The sequence below is a fragment of the Oncorhynchus mykiss genome, chromosome 13, assembly GCF_013265735.2.
Source record: "Oncorhynchus mykiss isolate Arlee chromosome 13, USDA_OmykA_1.1, whole genome shotgun sequence".
Classification (NCBI taxonomy): domain Eukaryota; kingdom Metazoa; phylum Chordata; class Actinopteri; order Salmoniformes; family Salmonidae; genus Oncorhynchus; species Oncorhynchus mykiss.
In genome coordinates, this window is record NC_048577.1 from 28,546,981 (window position 1) to 28,567,121 (window position 20,141).

General features: G+C 42.2%; 1 protein-coding gene across 1 annotated transcript; it reads right to left on the reverse strand.

Moving 5' to 3' along the window:
• Positions 1-2,295: 2,295 nt before the first annotated feature.
• LOC110487387 (gastrula zinc finger protein XlCGF17.1-like) lies at positions 2,296-10,335 on the reverse strand. Its single transcript, XM_021559318.2, has 2 exons — positions 10,271-10,335; positions 2,296-5,826 (listed from the first exon to the last, which is right to left on the reverse strand). The coding sequence occupies exons 1-2, from the start codon at positions 10,323-10,325 to the stop codon at positions 4,868-4,870; spliced, it is 1,014 nt and encodes a 337-aa protein (XP_021414993.2). The 5' UTR covers positions 10,326-10,335; the 3' UTR covers positions 2,296-4,867.
• Positions 10,336-20,141: the final 9,806 nt, after the last annotated feature.

Here is a 20,141-nt window from a genome sequence, read left to right on the forward strand (position 1 = left end):
GGTCTGCTAAAACCTTTGCAAGAATCTTGTAATCTACGCACAGCATGGTCAATGGCCTCCAGTTGCCAAGGTCAGTTGCTTCCCCCTTCTTATAAAGAAGTGACAGCACACCAACAGCCATTGATCCCCCCGGGACCCCCGTCTCAAGGATGGCCTTCAAGACTTCGAGAACCACTGGTCCAAGTATACCCCAAAACTTGAGGTAAAACTCAGCCGGCAGCCCATCCATCCCAGGCACCTTCCCTTTTCCCATCCTCCTAAGAGCGCTCTCAACCTCTTCTAGTGAGATCTGGGCCTCCATCACGTCTCTAATGTCCTCTGGCAACCGCCGGGACAAGTGTTCTAAAAACACGTTTCCCTGCTCTACATCTATTTCCCTTTCCTTAAATAAACCTTGGAAATGATCAGTTGTCACCCTGACCATTTCCTCTGGTTTACTTACTATACTACCATTTTCTTCCCTAACTCCCTTCATTACCTTCCTACTCTGTCTGGCCCTAACCGACTTAAAGAACATAGCGGAACAAGTCTCATTATGTTCTAGAAAGCCACTATGCGCACGCTCCAGGAAAGCTCGAGCCTTCTGCTCCTGCAGCTCCCTGAGCTGCGCCTTTAGGGCTGCGAATCTCTCCCAGTCAATCGACCCGCCGAGGTTGCCTGCCTCGTACTCGAGTTCAATTAACCTTTGGATACGATCCACCTCCCTCCTTTCCTCCCTTTTTTTCCTTCTACAATATCCTATTATGAAAACCCTTATCCTCCCCTTGACTAAATCCCACCACTCTAACACCCCCTCGCACATGGACCGGAGGCCGTCAAGCCTCCGAAAGAAACAAAAAAATGCGTCAACGAAAGCCTGCTCCTCCAGTATATCCCGATCTAACTTCCAGTACCCCCTACCGAAGAGGCAGACTGGCGACCCCACCTGCAGGAACACCCCGTCGTGATCCGTGAAGAAAACAGGCAACAGCCGCCCAGACAACTGACCCAAAGACCTGGATACAAAAATGTAGTCGAGCCTCCGCGCAACCCCCCTGGAGTTGCGCCATGTAGGACCGACCATTGCCGGAGTAGTGTGCAGGCCACCATCAACCAGACCATGGCAAGCCATTAGCCCAGAGATGGCACCTGCACTGCTATCACCGCCTAACCCTAAATCTATATTAAAGTCTCCTCCTATCACCAAGTGCCTGTTTGTAACACACAGGGGCGCCAGACAGTCCACCATCTCCCTCCTGTCTGCCGCCACCTGTGGCCCATACACCCCAATTAACCTATATCTAGCTTCTCTAAACTTAACATCTATCCCCAAAACTCTACCCTGCATTATTACAAAAGTGTTCTCTATTTTAACCTCTCTATGCCCACACAAAATCCCTACTCCTGTTGAGTGCACCCCTCCTATGCCCCAAAAAGATTCCCCCTTATCCCACTCCCTCTTAAATCTACACACATCCCCACCATCCCTCAGGTGAGCCTCCTGTAAAAAACAGAAATCAAACCCCACACCCTCTAAATAACAAAAAACCGCCCTCCTTTTAACATTATCCCTTAACCCCCTAACATTTAGACTAAAAAAAGAAACAGAACTATTCATTTAATTATTTACAACAAATAAAAACCCCAAAACCCAAAGAAAAACCAGGAGACTCACCCGATGCTCCCCTGGTCCATCTCCACCGGCGGGGACGTCCTCTCCTCTCCTGACGCCCCCCCGTCCTCCATCCCAACCCATGATCCAGGCAGTGTGTTGGGTCCTCCCTCCCCACCCACCACCCCCCCCTCCCTGTTTGCCTCGGGGCTGCATATAGGGGACCCCATCTCCCCAAACAGGAGTTGGGATCCCTCTAGCAAACAACCCACCGACCCCTCACTGGAGTCATCCACTAAAATGCAAGGGGCTGAGGCAAACCGGGAGGACAAATTACCCTCCCCTCCCCCCCCCCGCCACTCTCTTAACCCCCCCCTCCCCCTCCACACCCCCCTCCCTCTCACTTCCTGCCAAGCTCCCCCTCTTTATCCCTTTCTTCTTTGGTGAAGGAGGTAGCGGGGAGACACAACGTCCCATCCCCACTAACCCCTCCACCAAATCCCTCATTTCGACCTCGAGGAAGCCTGGCAGGCTGTCCCCCCACTCCTTCCCCCCATCTCCCCCCCCTCCCACCCCCTCCCCTCCCTCCTTCTCCGTCACTGTCCCCGTTCCCTCTTCCACTCCTTCTCGTACCACTGTCCCCGTTCCCTCTTCCACTCCTTCTCGTACCACTGTCCCCTTCTCCCTCTTCTCAGCTCCTCCACCTTCTTCCGTCCCCTTTTTCTTCTCTCCTTCTGTTCCATTCTTTTCTTCTCCTCGCCTCTTTCTTCCCACCTCATCCTTCTTCCCATCTTCTTCCTGCGCCGTCTTTTCCCCTGTGCCATCCATGCAATCCGCACGCGTCCTTTCTTTCCTCCCCCCATCCCCCGCTCCCCCCCCAGCTGCAGACGCGTATGACCTGTGACGAGCCGGGCAATCACGCCACAGGTGTGCTCTTGAGCCACACCCGTGGCAAGCCTTGGGCTCGTCACATTCCTTGGCCTCGTGCTCTTCCGACCCACAAAATCGACACCTCTTGGCACTGCACGAGGCCAGGATATGGCCGTAGGCCATACAACGCCTGCAGAACGGGGGCTGACGGGCATAGTAGAGTGTTCCCCTGTCAGCCCCCAGGGAGAACATCGCCGGAGGATGGAGGTAGCCATCCATACTCTTCGGGGACTCCCTGAGTAACGCCTGGAAACCTCTTCTCCCGTTCCAGAAACCCAGGGAGTCCCTGAGGTACCTCGCTGAGGAGACATTGTCCATGTACCTCCCCAGAAAGGCCCTCACCTCTTCATCTTTCACGTGCGGATTGTACATGGTTACGGTGACCACCCTGAAGTTGTTCTTCGCCAGGCTGGTCACCGCATAATGGCACAGGGGTCCCGTTTTCTCCGCTTCCTTTGCCATCTTCATTACTTCGTCGTGTTTTTCTTCCTTGTGAAACGTCACATCGAAAGCCTTCTCATTCGGGTTCCCTTGAAGGCAGAGCACTTCCTTCACCTCTATCCTGAGGCATCCCATCAAAATAGTCCTTCCAAATGTCTCTCTACTCCACGGCTCCATCTCATTTTCAGTCCAGGCAAATCGTAAGGTATTTGCCATACCAATCCCCGGAACCGATCTTGTTTGCTTGTATTGATTCATTTTAAAAAATAAGCTCTCTTCAGAAAGAAGCTTCAACTTGGAATGAAAACATATTTTAATCAAAATGGTGGAGCAACTAAAGGTGTTGACTCTCCACATCTATCAAGACAAATGGAGCACTGGGCCAGACACTCTTAAATAGAACCTGGACCAGCTCAGGTGAAACACTTTCCCACTAACGAGATGGACAAGCCAGCACAGGTGTAACACATACTAACGAGGTGACACCAATCACTGCGTCCTATGTGCTAACGAGCTGGACCGGCTGAAGTCCATCCTCAAAACATGGAATGGAAAAACTAAAACCTGTAAAACCTGGTAGACAAAAAAATAAATTATGTAATTCTAAATATTTTTTGTTGTTGTAATTTTTTGTTTCTAGAACTCTCGTCTTCCTAAAACTCACTAGCGTAAACTCACTCACTTTTGAACATCGCCGTGGTCCGTACAATTGACCTAATTTTAGCGCCCCAAAAACGTAATACTTCCAGATCAATTGTCATGTCAATACCATTGTAAAGCACACTTTTTCCCCTTTTCAAGAAAATAAATTACATGAACCTAAACGCTGCCCGTTTCTGTATGATTGAAGAAGGCAACGAGCCCTGTCGGGTCTTTTTTTTTTTTTTTAATAGCGGGTGGGTAAGCGAAACTAATGCGTGATAGTAAGGAGAGATAGCTTTTTTTCACTCGATCTGTCCAACTATTCACCGCTAAAATGTAAATAAAACACTATAAAGAGTTTATATAATGTGTCATTACATACCTATTTGAATCGGGTTTTAGGACAGTGCTAAAGTGATCTTCAGAAGGATCGGGGCCCAGTCCCCAAATGTACTGAACCCTGATATTCTAAAAGAGAATGAATCCTGATATTCTAAAAGAAGGGCAACAACGTCAATATAATTATACCCGAAAATTGTCAGTTGATTACATAAATAATTATGATTACTAAATGTTACATGAATTGTAAATCTTAAATATCAAACCCAAATGTACACCCCTTTGTTAATATGTATCGTATGCATAATATAGAACATAAAGTAATATGTATAAATCACTGATATCGATTTGGGGGGAAATCAGGATGTACATGATGTTGAAGCAAACACAACTAAACAAAACACCTGGAAATGGGAGATATCTTTTACCTCACTGGTTAGAGGACAACCTGCAGAAGAGTCAGCTACATTTTGGAGTAATGCATTTAAATTTAGAGGTCGCTAAACAAAGGAATGCAACACTTATTTGTCATCATTCATCGATATCATGTCAAAATCAATTGTGCAGAGAGGATGTTAAAACTAACAGCTCAAAAACCACACGGAATCTGGGAATAATGTGTACATCACTGTTTAGAGGACAACTTGTAGAAAACAGCTAGCTACATTTTGAAGTGTTGCATTTTGATTCAAGTGGGTCACCAACACGGTAAGTGTAACACAACTCTTTTTGTGTTAGTCACTTTTTGTTAAATCACATAAATAGTACTCTTTCAATTCAGAGCCTGGATTTTTTTCCCAAGGCTAATATCCATATCACACTGAAATCAATTGAATGGGGCAAACGTTTAGGGTTCTACATTCTAAATTCCTTGAAATACTCCAACAACATCAAAACATTCATTGTTATCACGAAATAACTCCTTCATGTATGCATTGTCTGATGTTTGATCAGAGATCTTTTATCAGAGTATCTCTTGTCACACTGATCACAGCTATAAGGTTTCTCTCCTGTGTGTGTTCTCTGGTGTGATGTCAGCTGGCCAGATCTACCAAAACTCTTGCCACATTGGCCACAGCTATAAGGTTTCTCTCCTGTGTGTGTTCTCTGGTGTAGAGTCAGATGGCTAGATTGACCAAAAGTCTTCCCACATTGGCCACAGCTGTAAGGTTTCTCTCCTGTGTGTGTTCTCTGGTGTAGAGTCAGATGGCTAGATTGACCAAAACTCTTCCCGCATTGACCACAGCTATAAGATTTCTCTCCTGTGTGTGTTCTCTGGTGCACTGTCAGCTCTCCAGATCGACCAAAACTCTTCCCACATTGACCACAGCTATAAGGTTTCTCTCCTGTGTGTGTTCTCTGGTGCACTGTCAGCTCTCCAGATCGACAAAAACTCTTCCCACATTGACCACAGCTATAAGGTTTCTCTCCTGTGTGTGTTCTCTTGTGTAGAGTCAGAGAGCGAGATGTTGTAAAACTCTTCCCACATTGACCACAGCTGTAAGGTTTCTCTCCTGTGTGTGTTCTCTGGTGTTGAGTCAGATGGCAAGATTGACCAAAACTCTTCCCACATTGACCACAGCTGTAAGGTTTCTCTCCTGTGTGTGTTCTCTGGTGTTGTGTCAGATGGCCAGATTGACCAAAACTCTTCCCACATTGACCACAGCTATAAGATTTCTCTCCTGTGTGTGTTCTCTGATGAATTTTAATGCCTGATGAGGTGAATCTCTTCCCACAGTCAGAGCAGCAGTGAGTTCTCTTCCCTGTGGATCTCTGCAGGTGTTTATTAAGTTGTTCTGATCCGGAGAGACTCTTCTCTGCCTCTTCAGCATCATGAGGTTGTTGAGGCTCCCCAGAGGATCCACAATAGTTAAGTATCGCTCCTGTGTGAACAACAAAGTCAGACAGATGATTAAAGGCTCACAACAGCGGTAATCCACTGTAAAAGGTGATGCCAACAGCGAAGCCATGATGTTGTACAACAATTGACATCTGTAATGAATGTTACAATTATTTGACAATTGTCTTAAAATGAGCAAGGAAAGTCATATTTTGTCTTGTTTTCACATTAGTAGTAACATCGAATGATTGTAGGCTAGAAATAAGTTATTCATGTTGTTGAAACTATAAACAGTGTGCCAGATGACTTTTGATCTCAAATATAGGCCACTTTCTGTATTTGCTAAAAAAACTCCTCCCTGCTAATGAGGAAACCGATAGTTATGGATGTACTATATCTGCCTGGAGCAAAAATGGGGAGCAAAGATTTTAGTTTTTCACAATGTATTCTGAATGTGAATGGGGGAAAACTCAGGGGAGTAACATCCATTTCCAGGTTGCTTATGAGTACATTTCACACTACTTTGGATTATAATTGTAAGGCTCGTTTGAATGTCCTGTTTAATATAATGTTTGCTACAGTATTATGAATTATGTGTAATTATTGAAGAACCGCGTTAATGACAGTATCCATTTGGGTGTTGTCAATGAAGTTACGATTATTTTTTACTAAAAAAAGTATTTCACATAACACAATAGAAAAATCTATATACAGTGTGTGCAAATGGAGTAAGGAGGTAAGGCAATAAAAAGGCCATAGTAGCGAAGTAATTACAAATTAACACTGGAGTGATAGATGTAGAAATACTGGTGTGCAAAAGAGCAAAACAAGTAAATAAAAACATGGGGATGAGGCAGGCAGTTGGATAGGCTATTTACAGATGGGCTGTGTACAGCTGCAGCTATCGGTAAACTGCTCAGATAGCTGATGCTTAAAGTTAGTGAGGGAGATATAAATCTTCAACTTCAGCAATTTTTGCAATTCGTTCCAGTCATTGGCAGCAGAGAACTGGACGGAAAGGCGGCCAAAGTAAAGTGTTGACTTTGGGGATGACCAGTGAGATATACAGTCTAACCAGACACATCAGAATATGTGGACAACAACAAATACCTAAGTCAGAATCGTCCAGAGTAGTGACGCCAGTCAGGCGGCGGGTGCAGATCGGTTGAAGAGCATTTAACTCTACTAGCGTTTAAGACCAGTTGGTGGCCACAGAAGGAGTTTGGTATTGCATTGAATGGCATTGAAGCTCGTTTGGAGATTTGTTAACACTATGTCCAAAGAAGGGCCAGATGTATACAGAATAGTGTCGTCTGCGTAGAGGTGGATCAATGAATAACCCACAGTAAAAGCAACATCGTTGGTATGTACAGAGAAAAGACTCGGTCTGAGAATTGAACCCTGTGATACCCCCAAAGAGACTGCCAGAGGTCTGGACAACAGGCCCTCCAATTTGATACAGAACTCTATCTGAGAAGTAGTTGGTGAACTAGGCGAGTCAGTCATTTGAAAAACCAAGGCTGTTGAGTCTGCCGATAAGAATACGGTGATTGACAGAGTCGAAAGCTTTGGCCAGGTCGATGAAGACGGCTGTACAGTACTGTCTTTTATCGATGCCGGTTATGATATTGTTTACTACCTTGAGTGTGGCTGAGGTGCACCCGTGACCAGTTCGGAAATCGGATTGCACAGCAGAGAAGGTACGGTGAGATTCAAAATGGTCAGTGATCTGTTTGTTAAAACTAACAGGTCTGTGAGAGCCGGAATTCTTACTGGTTGGTAGGTGATCAAATACTTACGGTGGGGAGAACAAGTATTTGATACACTGCAGAAAATCACATTGTATGATTTTTAAGTAAATAATTTGCATTTTATGGCATGACATAAGTATTTGATCACCTACCAACCAGTAAGAATTCCGGCTCGAACAGAAAACCTGTTCGTTTTTCTTTAAGAAACCCTCCTGTTCTCGACTCATTACCTGTATTAACTGCACCTGTTTGAACTCGTTACCTGTATAAAAGACACCTGTCCACACACTCAATCAAACAGACTCCAACCTCTCCACAATGGCCAAGACCAGAGAGCTGTGTTAAGGACATCAGGGATAAAATTGTAGACCTGCACAAGGCTGGGATGGGCTACAGGACAATAGGACAATAGGCAAGCAGGGCAATAGGCAAGCAGGACAATAGGCAAGCAGCTTGGTGAGAAGGCAACAACTGTTGGCGCAATTATTAGAAAATGGAAGAAGTTCAAGATGAGATGAGATTTATATGATATTTATTTATCAGGATATTTTATACATGCAGGCTGCAATGTTAGCATTTTAGAGCTTTATGTAGCTTATTAAAAAGAAAGTTAGCAACGGCAATAAAAATGTTTCTTTATAATTTTCATTTCAATAGAATGTAGATTAACCACAGAGAATGATGTTGAGATAAAGACTATAATAATTATCATTACTATTATAAATTAAATGAAACTGTTCCAATAAAATGTGAATATGAAAATCATAACTGGCACCAGATCAGTAGAAATGGTCAGAAAACTTGGCACCAAATGGAAAGGGTTGCTGACTGCTGGTGTAGCCTATTACCAGAAACTATAGGAGCATAACGACTGCTGGTGTAGCCTATTACCAGAAACTATAGGAGCATAACGACTGCTGGTGTAGCCTATTACCAGAAACTATAGGAGCATAACGACTGCTGGTGTAGCCTATTACCAGAAACTATAGGAGCATAACGACTGCTGGTGTAGCCTATTACCAAAAACTATAGGAGCATAACAACTGCTGGTGTAGTCTATTACCAGAAACTATAGGAGCATAACATCAGAATTTACAAAGGCCAGCAGCAGCGGGAGGAGTAGGCGAAGGAATAGTTTTTTTCTGATGGTTAGGCTATCTTGTTTCAGGGTGGTGTCATCAATAGCCCATAATGACAACAGATAAACAGAAATACCTTATTTACATACATATTTACATATTATTTTCAGACCCTTTGCTATGAGATTCGAAATTGCTTTCAGGTGCATCTTGTTTCCATTAATCATCCTTGAGATGTATCTACAACTTGTTCAGAGTCCACCTGTGGTAAATTCAATTGATTGGACATGATTTGGAAGGCACACACCAGTCAATATAACGTCCAACAGTTGACAGTGCATGTCAAGAGAAAAAAAGAAATGAGTTCGAAGAAATTGTCCGGAGAGCTCCAAGACAGGATTATGTTGAGGCACAGATCTGGGGCAGGGTACCAAAAAAATTCTGCAGCATTGAAAGTCCCCAAGAACACAGTGACCTCCATCATTTTTAAATGGAATACGCTTCCTAGAGCTGGTCACCCGGCCAAACTGAGCGATTGGGGGAGAAGGACCTTGGTCAGGGAGGTGACCAAACACCTGATGGTCACTCTGACAGCGCTCCAGAGTTCCTCTGTGGAGATGGGAAAACTTTACAGAAGGATAACCATCTCTGCAGCACTCCAACAATCAGGCCTTCATGGTAGAGTGGCCAAGCCACTCCTCAGTAAAAGACACGACAGCCTGCTTGGAGTTTGCCAAAAGGAACCGAAAGGATGGATGGAATGGAAAAGGTTGCAGACTGCTCGTGTAGCCCATTACCAGAAACTTTAGGAGCATAACATCAGAATGTACGAAGGCCAGCAGCAGCGGGAGGAGGAAGAGTTTTTTTTTTCTGGTGGTTAGGCTATCTTGATCTCTGGCTCCCGAGTCATTTGTGTGTCTTAATTATTTAATCAAACAGCGTGCTTAAAGCATCAGACCAGTTCAGTACATATAGTTGATTTAATTAAAACACATGGGGTGTGTCTATATATGGAAAAATAAACGTTATAACATTTCTACCAATCGGTTTGTAGAAAGAAAAGATGACTCTTGGTTGACCCTTGATTTTCTTTAGTTGGGGCCCCAGCGCATTCATTAAGTTCAGACCGCTTCCCCTTTTACACATTTTGTTACGTTACTTATTCTAAATTAGATTTTTTTTTTAAGAATTAAATGAAAATGTTAAATGTTTTAGTAATGCTTGAGACTCAATTAAATCAATTAATTATGTTGAGGATACATTTTACATTTACTGATAAACATTGGAGTAAAAAAAGCTTATATTTTGGGTTCTAATGGGGTACGACAGTTGAACTAAGCTCATGAGGCATTTATAAGTGACTTCTTCAAGAAACAATGGGTACAAATCATTAATGTATAAGTCCCAAAATGGATGTAACAACTGCTGAATGCCCCTTTAAGAGTACATATTGGGCTAATCTAATAGGAGATATTGAGGACTACAGTATTTCAGGCAATGTCATTAGATGCATTTGATCAATTGTTAACGTTTTGTTGATGGTCCACTCTTGATGTTCTACACGTTAGTGTAGCTTCAGCCATTCCTACAGAACAACATTAAAGTGTAGAACCCCTTTACTGCATATTGGTTCAACGACTGCAGAGACGGTACTTACTGGTGTGAAACAGATCTCCAACCTCCTCTTCTTCCTCCTTCAACGTGACAGTCATCTCCCCCTCCTCCTCCTCCTTCACTCCAAAAACTGCATCCTCCTCTTCTTTAACTGTTACATCTTCCTCCTCCTTCACTCTGAACGCGTCTTCCTCTTCTTTCACTGAAACGTTTTTCTCTTCTTCTTTCACTGTAACAGCCTCACCCCCTACTTCTTGTTTAACTGTGACCTCCTCCTCTTCCTTCTCCTCTTTCACAACAATGTTCAGCCACAGACCCTCTTTCTCCGCCCAGCAGACCTGCTCTTCTTGAACAGGAGGAGAGTAGTTGAGTGAACTCATGGTCGGGGATGTTAGCTAGCTATCATTAGCGACTATGCTAGTGCTAACTAAACCAGCCAGCTACTATAGCTGACTAATACAAAATAACGTAATATTAAATTAAATAGGTTAACAAGTTTAGACACAGAAGTGTGTCGAAAACACAGTAGCTAATATACACCGAAAGCGTATAAATAGCTTGAATCTTTCGGCTATGTTGGTTAGCAAGCTACCGAGGGGGTTGACGAGCTGTTTATGAAGAACCGTCCACTAGATTATACGTCACGGTAGCAGCGTCGCCTGAAAGACGCATTTCGCCGTCTGCTGACTGGAGGGGAAACGCATTTGAGGATCATATTTTTATTTTCAGACAAAGATTATTTTAAATGGATTTAATTAAATAATACTATTATATTGACACATACAAAGACCTGAATGTGTTGATTGATTAGTGCAAATAAAAAGACGTTTACTACAGAACATGTAAGGCAGTTTCATTTAATAAGTCATACTAAACCTAAATAAGTAGCTAGCTAATGTAGGTCTACACTGCTCCTACAAGGTGTAACAATACATAATGTAGATGTATATAATGAACAGACTAGGTCTATACTGCTCCCACATGTTGTAACAATACATAATGTAGATGTATATAATGAACAGACTAGGTCTATACTGCTCCTACATGGTGTAACAACATTCCTTCCCACTTTTTCCGCACTGTGTTACGTTAGCCTTATTCTAAAAATGATTTAAAATACATTTCAAATACTCAAATCGACAAAGCAAAAACGTTACATATTTTTTGCTAATTTATTAAAAATCAACTGAAAAATCACAGTTACATAAGTATTCAGACCCTTTACAAAGTACTTTGTTGAAACACCTTTGGCATCGATTACAGCCTCCAGTCTTCTTGGGTATGACGTTACAAGCTTGGCACACCTGTATTTGGGGAGTTTGTTCCATTCTTCTCCACAGATCCTCTCAAGCTTTGCGAGGTTGGAAGGGGAGCGTTGCTCACAGCTATTTTCAGGTCTCTCCAGAGATGTTAGATAGGGTTCATGTCCGGGCTCTGGCTAGGCCACACAAGGTTATTTAGAGACTTGTCCCAAAGCCACTCCTGTGTTGTCTTGGCTGTGTGCTTACGGGCGTTGTTCTGTTGGAAGGTGAACCTTCGCCCCAGTCTGAGGTCTTCAGTGCTATGGAGCAGGTATTCATCAAGAGTGGCCTCCGTCTGGCCACTCTACCATAAAGGCCTGATTAGGGGAGTGCTGCAGAGATGGTTGTCCTTCTGGAAGGTTCTCCCATCTCCACAAAGGAACTCTGGAGCTCTGTCAGAGTGACCATTGGGTTCTTAGTCACCTCCCTGACTAAGGCCATTCTCCCCCGATTTCTCAGTTTGGCTGGGCGGGCAGCCAGCTCTAGGAAGTCTTGGTGGTTCCAAATTCTTAAATTTAAGAATGATGGGGGTGACTGTGTTCTTGGGGACCTTCAATGCTGCAGAAATGTTTTTGTACCCTTCCCCAGATCTGTGCCTCGGCACAATCCTGTCTCGGAGCTCTACAGACAATTCCTTTGACCTCATGGCTTGGTTTTGCTTTGACATGCACTGTCAACTGTGACCTTATATAGACAGGTGTGTGCCTTTCCAAATCATGTCCAATCAATTGAATTTACCACAGGTGGACTCCAATCAAGTTGTAGAAACATCTCAAGGATGATCAATGGAATCAGGATGCATCTGATCTCATTGTAAAGGGTCTGAATACTTAAGTTAATCAATGTGCAAAAATGTTTTTTTTATTTATTTATTTTTACTTTGGTTTGTCATTATGCGGTATTGTGATGTCATTATGGGGTATTGTGATGTCATTATGGGGTATTGTGTGTAGATTGATGAGGGGTCAAAATAACTTCCATTTTAGAATAAGGCTGTAATGTAACAAAATGTGGAAAATGTGAAGGGGTCTGAATACATTACGAATGCACTATCCTGTAGCTAATACTAATACTTAATACCCCATACCCTATAGCTAATAGCCTACACCCTATAGCTAATACTAATATCCCACAACCAATAGCTAATAACCTACACCCTATAGCTAATACTAATACCTAATAGCCTACACCCTATAACTAATACTAATACCCTACACCCTATAGCTAATACTGATACCTAATAGCCTACACCCGATAGCTAATACTAATACCTAATAGCCTACACCCTACAGCTAATACTAATACCCTGCACCCTATAGCTAATACTAATACCTAATTGCCTACACACTATAGCTAATACTAATAACTAATAGCCTACACCCGATAGCTAATACTAATACCTAATAGCCTACACCCTACAGCGAATACTAATACCTAATACCCCACACCCTATAGCTAATATCCTACACCCTATAGCTAACACTAATACCTAATTGCCTACACCCTATAGCTAATACTAATACCTAATAGCCTACACCCTACAGCTAATACTAATACCCTGCACCCTATAGCTAATACTAATACCTAATTGCCTACACACTATAGCTAATACTAATACCTAATAGCCTACACCCTACAGCGAATACTAATACCTAATACCGTACACCCTATAGCTAATATCCTACACCCTATAGCTAACACTAATACCTAATTGCCTACACCCTATAGCTAATACTAATACCTAATAGCCTACACCCTACAGCTAATACTAATACCTAATACCCCACACCCTATAGCTAATATCCTACACCCTATAGCTAACACTAATACCTAATTGCCTACACCCTATAGCTAACACTAATACCTAATTGCCTACACCCGATAGCTAATACTAATAACTAATAGCCTACACCCTACAGCTAATACTAATACCCTGCACCCTATAGCTAATACTAATACCTAATACCCCACACCCTATAGCTAATATCCTACACCCTAGAGCTAACACTAATACCTAATTGCCTACACCCTATAACTAATACTAATACCTAATACCCTACACCCTATAGCTAATATTAATACCTAATAGCGTACACCCTATAACTAATACTAACACCCTACACCTTATAGCTAATACTAATACCTAATAGTCTACACCCTATAACTAATACTAATGCCTAATAGCCTACACCCTACAGCTAATACTAATACCCTGCACCCTATAGCTAATACTAATACTAATACCCTACACCCTATAGCTAATACTAATACTAATACCCTATACTTAGATTTGTGTGTATTGGGTACATATTGTGAAATTGATAGATATTACTGCCCTATCCCTATGTAACAAAATGTGGAAAATGTGAAGGGGTCTGAATACATTACGAATGCACTATCCTGTAGCTAATACTAATACTTAATACCCCATACCCTATAGCTAATAGCCTACACCCTATAGCTAATACTAATATCCCACAACCAATAGCTAATAACCTACACCCTATAGCTAATACTAATACCTAATAGCCTACACCCTATAACTAATACTAATACCCTACACCCTATAGCTAATACTGATACCTAATAGCCTACACCCGATAGCTAATACTAATACCTAATAGCCTACACCCTACAGCTAATACTAATACCCTGCACCCTATAGCTAATACTAATACCTAATTGCCTACACACTATAGCTAATACTAATAACTAATAGCCTACACCCGATAGCTAATACTAATACCTAATAGCCTACACCCTACAGCGAATACTAATACCTAATACCCCACACCCTATAGCTAATATCCTACACCCTATAGCTAACACTAATACCTAATTGCCTACACCCTATAGCTAATACTAATACCTAATAGCCTACACCCTACAGCTAATACTAATACCCTGCACCCTATAGCTAATACTAATACCTAATTGCCTACACACTATAGCTAATACTAATACCTAATAGCCTACACCCTACAGCGAATACTAATACCTAATACCGTACACCCTATAGCTAATATCCTACACCCTATAGCTAACACTAATACCTAATTGCCTACACCCTATAGCTAATACTAATACCTAATAGCCTACACCCTACAGCTAATACTAATACCTAATACCCCACACCCTATAGCTAACACTAATACCTAATTGCCTACACCCTATAGCTAACACTAATACCTAATTGCCTACACCCGATAGCTAATACTAATAACTAATAGCCTACACCCTACAGCTAATACTAATACCCTGCACCCTATAGCTAATACTAATACCTAATACCCCACACCCTATAGCTAATATCCTACACCCTAGAGCTAACACTAATACCTAATTGCCTACACCCTATAACTAATACTAATACCTAATACCCTACACCCTATAGCTAATATTAATACCTAATAGCGTACACCCTATAACTAATACTAACACCCTACACCTTATAGCTAATACTAATACCTAATAGTCTACACCCTATAACTAATACTAATGCCTAATAGCCTACACCCTACAGCTAATACTAATACCCTGCACCCTATAGCTAATACTAATACTAATACCCTACACCCTATAGCTAATACTAATACTAATACCCTATACTTAGATTTGTGTGTATTGGGTACATATTGTGAAATTGATAGATATTACTGCCCTATCGGAGCTAAAACCACAAGCATTTCACAACACCCGCAATAACATCTGCTAAACACGTGTACATGACCAATAAAATGTGATACCCTATAACTCAAACTAATACCTAATAGCCTACACCCAAAAGCTAATACTAATACTAATGCCCTACGCCCGATAGCTAATATTAATACCTAATAGACTACACCCCATAGCTAATACTAATACCCTACACCCTATAGCTAATACTAATACCCTACACTCTATAGCTAATACTAATACCTAATAGCATACACCCTATAGCTAATACTAATACCCTACACCATATAGCTAATACTAATAACCTACACCACCCTACCTGACACCCTAGACCCACTCCAATTTGTTTACCGCCCAAATAGGTCCACAGACGATGCAATCTCAACCCCACTGCACACTGCCCTAACCCATCTGGACAAGAGGAATACCTATGTGAGAATGCTGTTCATCGACTACAGCTCAGGATTTAACACCATAGTACCCTCAAAACTTGTCATCAAGCTCGAGACCCTGGGTCTCGACCCCGCCCTGTGCAACTGGGTACTGGACTTCCTGACGGGCCGCCCCCAGGTGGTGAGGGTAGGTAACAACATCTCCACCCCGCTGATCCTCAACACTGGGGCCCCACAAGGGTGCGTTCTGAGCCCTCTCCTGCACTCCCTGTTCACCCACGACTGTGTGGCCACGCACGCCTCCAACTCAATCATCAAGTTTGTGACGACACAACAGTGGTAGGCTTGATTACCAACAACGACGAGACGGCCTACAGGGAGGAGGTGAGGGCCCTCGGAGTGTGGTGTCAGGAAAATAACCTCACACTCAACGTCAACAAAACTAAGGAGATGATTGTGGACTTCAGGAAACAGCAGAGGGAACACCCCCCTATCCACATCAATGGGACAGTAGTGGAGAGGGTAGTAAGTTTTAAGTTCCTCGGCGTACACATCACAGACAAACTGAATTGGTCCACCCACACAGACAGCATCGTGAAGAAGGCGCAGCAGCGCCTCTTCAACCTCAGGAGGCTGAAGAAATTTGGCTTGTCACCAAAAGCACTCACAAACTTCTACAGATGCACAATCGAGAGCATCCTGGCTGGCTATATCACCGCCTGGTACGGCAACTGCTCCGCCCACAACCGTAAGGCTCTCCAGAGGGTAGTGAGGTCTGCACAACGCATCACCGGGGGCAAACTACCTGCCCTCCAGGACACCTACACCACCCGATGTCACAGGAAGGCCATAAAGATCATCAAGGACAACAACCACCTGAGCCACTGCCTGTTCACCCCGCTATCATCCAGAAGGCGAGGTCAGTACAGGTGCATCAAAGCTGGGACCGAGAGACTGAAAAACAGCTTATATCTCAAGGCCATCAGACTGTTAAACAGCCACCACTAACATTAAGTGGCTGCTGCCAACACACTGACTCAACTCCAGCCACTTTAATAATGGGAATTGATGTAAAATATATCACTAGCCACTTTAAACAATGCTACTTAATATAATGTTTACATACCCTACATTATTTATCTCATATGTATACGTATATACTGTACTCTATATCATCTACTGCATCTTTATGTAATACATGTATCACTAGCCACTATAACTATGCCCCTTTGTTTACATACTCATCTCATATGTATATACTGCACTCGATACCATCTACTGCATCTTGCCTATGCCGCTCTGTACCATCACTCATTCATATATCTTTATGTACATATTCTTTATCCCTTTACACTTGTGTGTATAAGGTAGTAGTTTTGGAATTGTTAGCTAGATTACTCGTTGGTTATTACTGCATTGTCGGAACTAGAAGCACAAGCATTTCGCTACACTCGCATTAACATCTGCTAACCATGTGTATGTGACAAATAAAATTTGATTTGATTTAATACTAATACTAATACCCTTCCCCCTATAGCTAATACTAATACCCTACACCCTATAGCTAATACTAATACCATACACCATATAACTAATACTAATAGCCTACACCCAATAGCTAATACTAATACCCTACCCTATAGCATCTAATGGACTGTGTACTCCTGGTAGTTTTCTACCACTGGCAGTTTTGTACAGTCATGTGATACGTGGTATAGAAAAATCCAATCTTAGGAGAGTACATGGGAGGCACTATACTGTGTGTCTGCAGGTGTCTATCTGGTCAAAACCACTGATACAGGTGCCCCTCCAACCTCTGGTGGGATGCATCATGTCTACAGAGAAACCTAGATTTGAATACTTTGATTTGTGTGTATTGGGTACATATTGTGAAATGGTTAGATATTACTTGTAAGATATAACATCTGCTAAGCACGTGTACGTGACCAATAAAATGTGATTTAAAAAATAATAATTTTTAAACGTCCTTTTTATCAAAGGTGCTTTTGGCTGGGGTCAAAATGACTCCATAGAATTTGAATTTGTTAAAAGTATATATTCATACAGAAACACTAAACCATGATTTAGATTTAACAAGTTGATTGACAAAGTCATGAACATTTTAAAGAATTGAACAAACCATATTTTGGCGATGATAAAAGATATGTCTCTGGGGTCAAAATTATCCATGTCAGAAGTATGGTTCAAAGCAAATATGTAGTGGGTGTAAAGCCTGTTTTAAATTATCCCTCGTTAAACACGAATCAATCAACACATGCTTATATTTGAACGACTTAATATAATATTAAACGTTTATGAAATAAATGAAAAATAAACGTTTGGTTTGCCCACTCCAGTTAGCAGATGGCGATGTGTGTCTTTTAGGTTCCGGCGACGCTGCCAGTGTGACGTATAATCTAGTGGACGGGACGCGCCTTCAAAAACAACAGCTAGTCAGACACCTCGGTAGCTTTCTAGCAAACACAGCTACAACATTCACGCTCTTTACACTGTGTTTCGTGTATATTAGTCGCTGTGTATTAAACACACTTCTGTCATATGTACTTGTTGGCCCATTTAATTATATATTTACGTTGTTTGTCAGCTAGCTGGTTTGCTAAGTTAGCTTAGAACTAGGCTAGTCGCTAATGCTAGCTAGCTAACATCTCCGACCATGGGGTCACTAAGCTGCTCTCTTCCTGATAAAGAAGAGGAGGTCTGCTAGACGGAGAAAGTAACTCTCGTCAAAGAGGAGGAGGAGGAGGCTGTTACAATACAAAAACAAGTAGACGGTGATGCAGTTACAGTGAAAGAAGAAGAAAAAGACGTTTCAGTAAAAGAAGAGGAGGATGCAGTTTTTGGAGTGAAAGAGGAGGGGGAGATGACTGTCCCATTGGAGGAAGAGGAGGAGGTTGGAGATCTGTTTAACACCAGTAAATACCGTCTCTGCAGTCGTTGAACCAATATGCAGTAAAGGGGTTCTACACTTTAATGTTGTTCTGTAGGAATGGCTGAAGCTACACTGTAACGTGCAGAACATCAAGAGTGGACCATCAACAAAACATTAACAATTGATCAAATGCATTCAATGACAATGCCTGAAATACTGTAGTCCTCAATATCTCCTATTAGATTAGCCCAATATGTACTCTTAAAGGGGCAATCAGCAGTTGTTACATCCATTTTGGGACTTATACATTATTGATATGTACCCATCTGTTTCTTTAAGAATGAACTTATAAATGCCTCATGAGCGTAGTTCAACTGCCGTACCCCCAGTAGAACCCAAAATATAAGCTTTTTTTATTCCAATGTTTGTCAGTAAATATAAGCAAACACTGTATATCCTCAAAAAATGGTTAAAACTAGAATGTTGATATCATGGATGCTTGCATTTCTCCAGGCCCACCCCGCAGCTTTTTACCGAAACGGGCGAGTATGCTTTGTAATTGTTTCTACTGCTGATTGCGGCCCCTGTTATTTTCGGAGGTAGACTGGCTCTGGCTGCCAAAATAGTCAAATATTCCATCTAAATGTGAATTGATTCTCAATTGCTATACGTTTCTAGAAACATAAATTGCTGTACTTTCATATCAATTCAGAATAATTTCACTCAATAGTTTCCGGACTAGTCTCCCAGTCCCTGCTGCTGAAATCCCCACAGCGTGATGCTGCCACTACCATGCTTCAGTTTAGTTTCTGGTAATAGGCTACACCAGCAGTCGTTATGCTCCTAAAGTTTCTGGTAATCAGCTACACCAGCAGTCGTTATGCTCCTAAAGTTTCTGGTAATAGGCTACACCAGCAGTCGTTATGCTCCTATCGTTTCTGATAATAGGCCACACCAACATTCAGCAACCTTTTCCATTTGATGCCAAGTTATCTGACCATTTCTACTGATCTGGTGACAGTTATGATGTTCATATTCACATTTTATTGGAACAGAGTCATTTAATTTATAACAGTAATAGTAATTGTAATAGTATTTGTGTCTCAACATCATTCTCTGTGGTAATCTACATTCTATTTAATAAAAATTATAAATAAACATTTCTACAATCCAAGCTAGATCCCCTCAATCTCACACAAATTATCAAAGAACCCACCAGGTACAACCTTAAATCCTTAAACATGGGCACCCTCATAGATATTATCCTCACTAACTTGCCCTCCAAATACACCTCTGCTGTTTTCAATCAGGATGTCAGCGATCACTGCCTCATTACCTGCATCCGTTATGGGTCCGCGGTCAAATGACCACCCCCCATCCCTGTCAAACACTCCCTAAAACATTTCTGCGAGCAGGCCTTTCTAATCGACCTGGCCCGGGTATCCTGGAAGGATATTGACCTCATCCCGTCAGTAGAGGATGCCTGGTTGTTCTTTAATTGTAATTTCCTCACCAGCTTAAATAAGCATGCCCCTTTCAGAAAATGTAGAACTAAGAACAGATTTTGCCCCTGGTTCACTCCAGACCTGACTGCCCTCGACCAGCACAAAAACATCCTGTGGAGTACTGCACTAGCACCGAATAGTCCCCGCG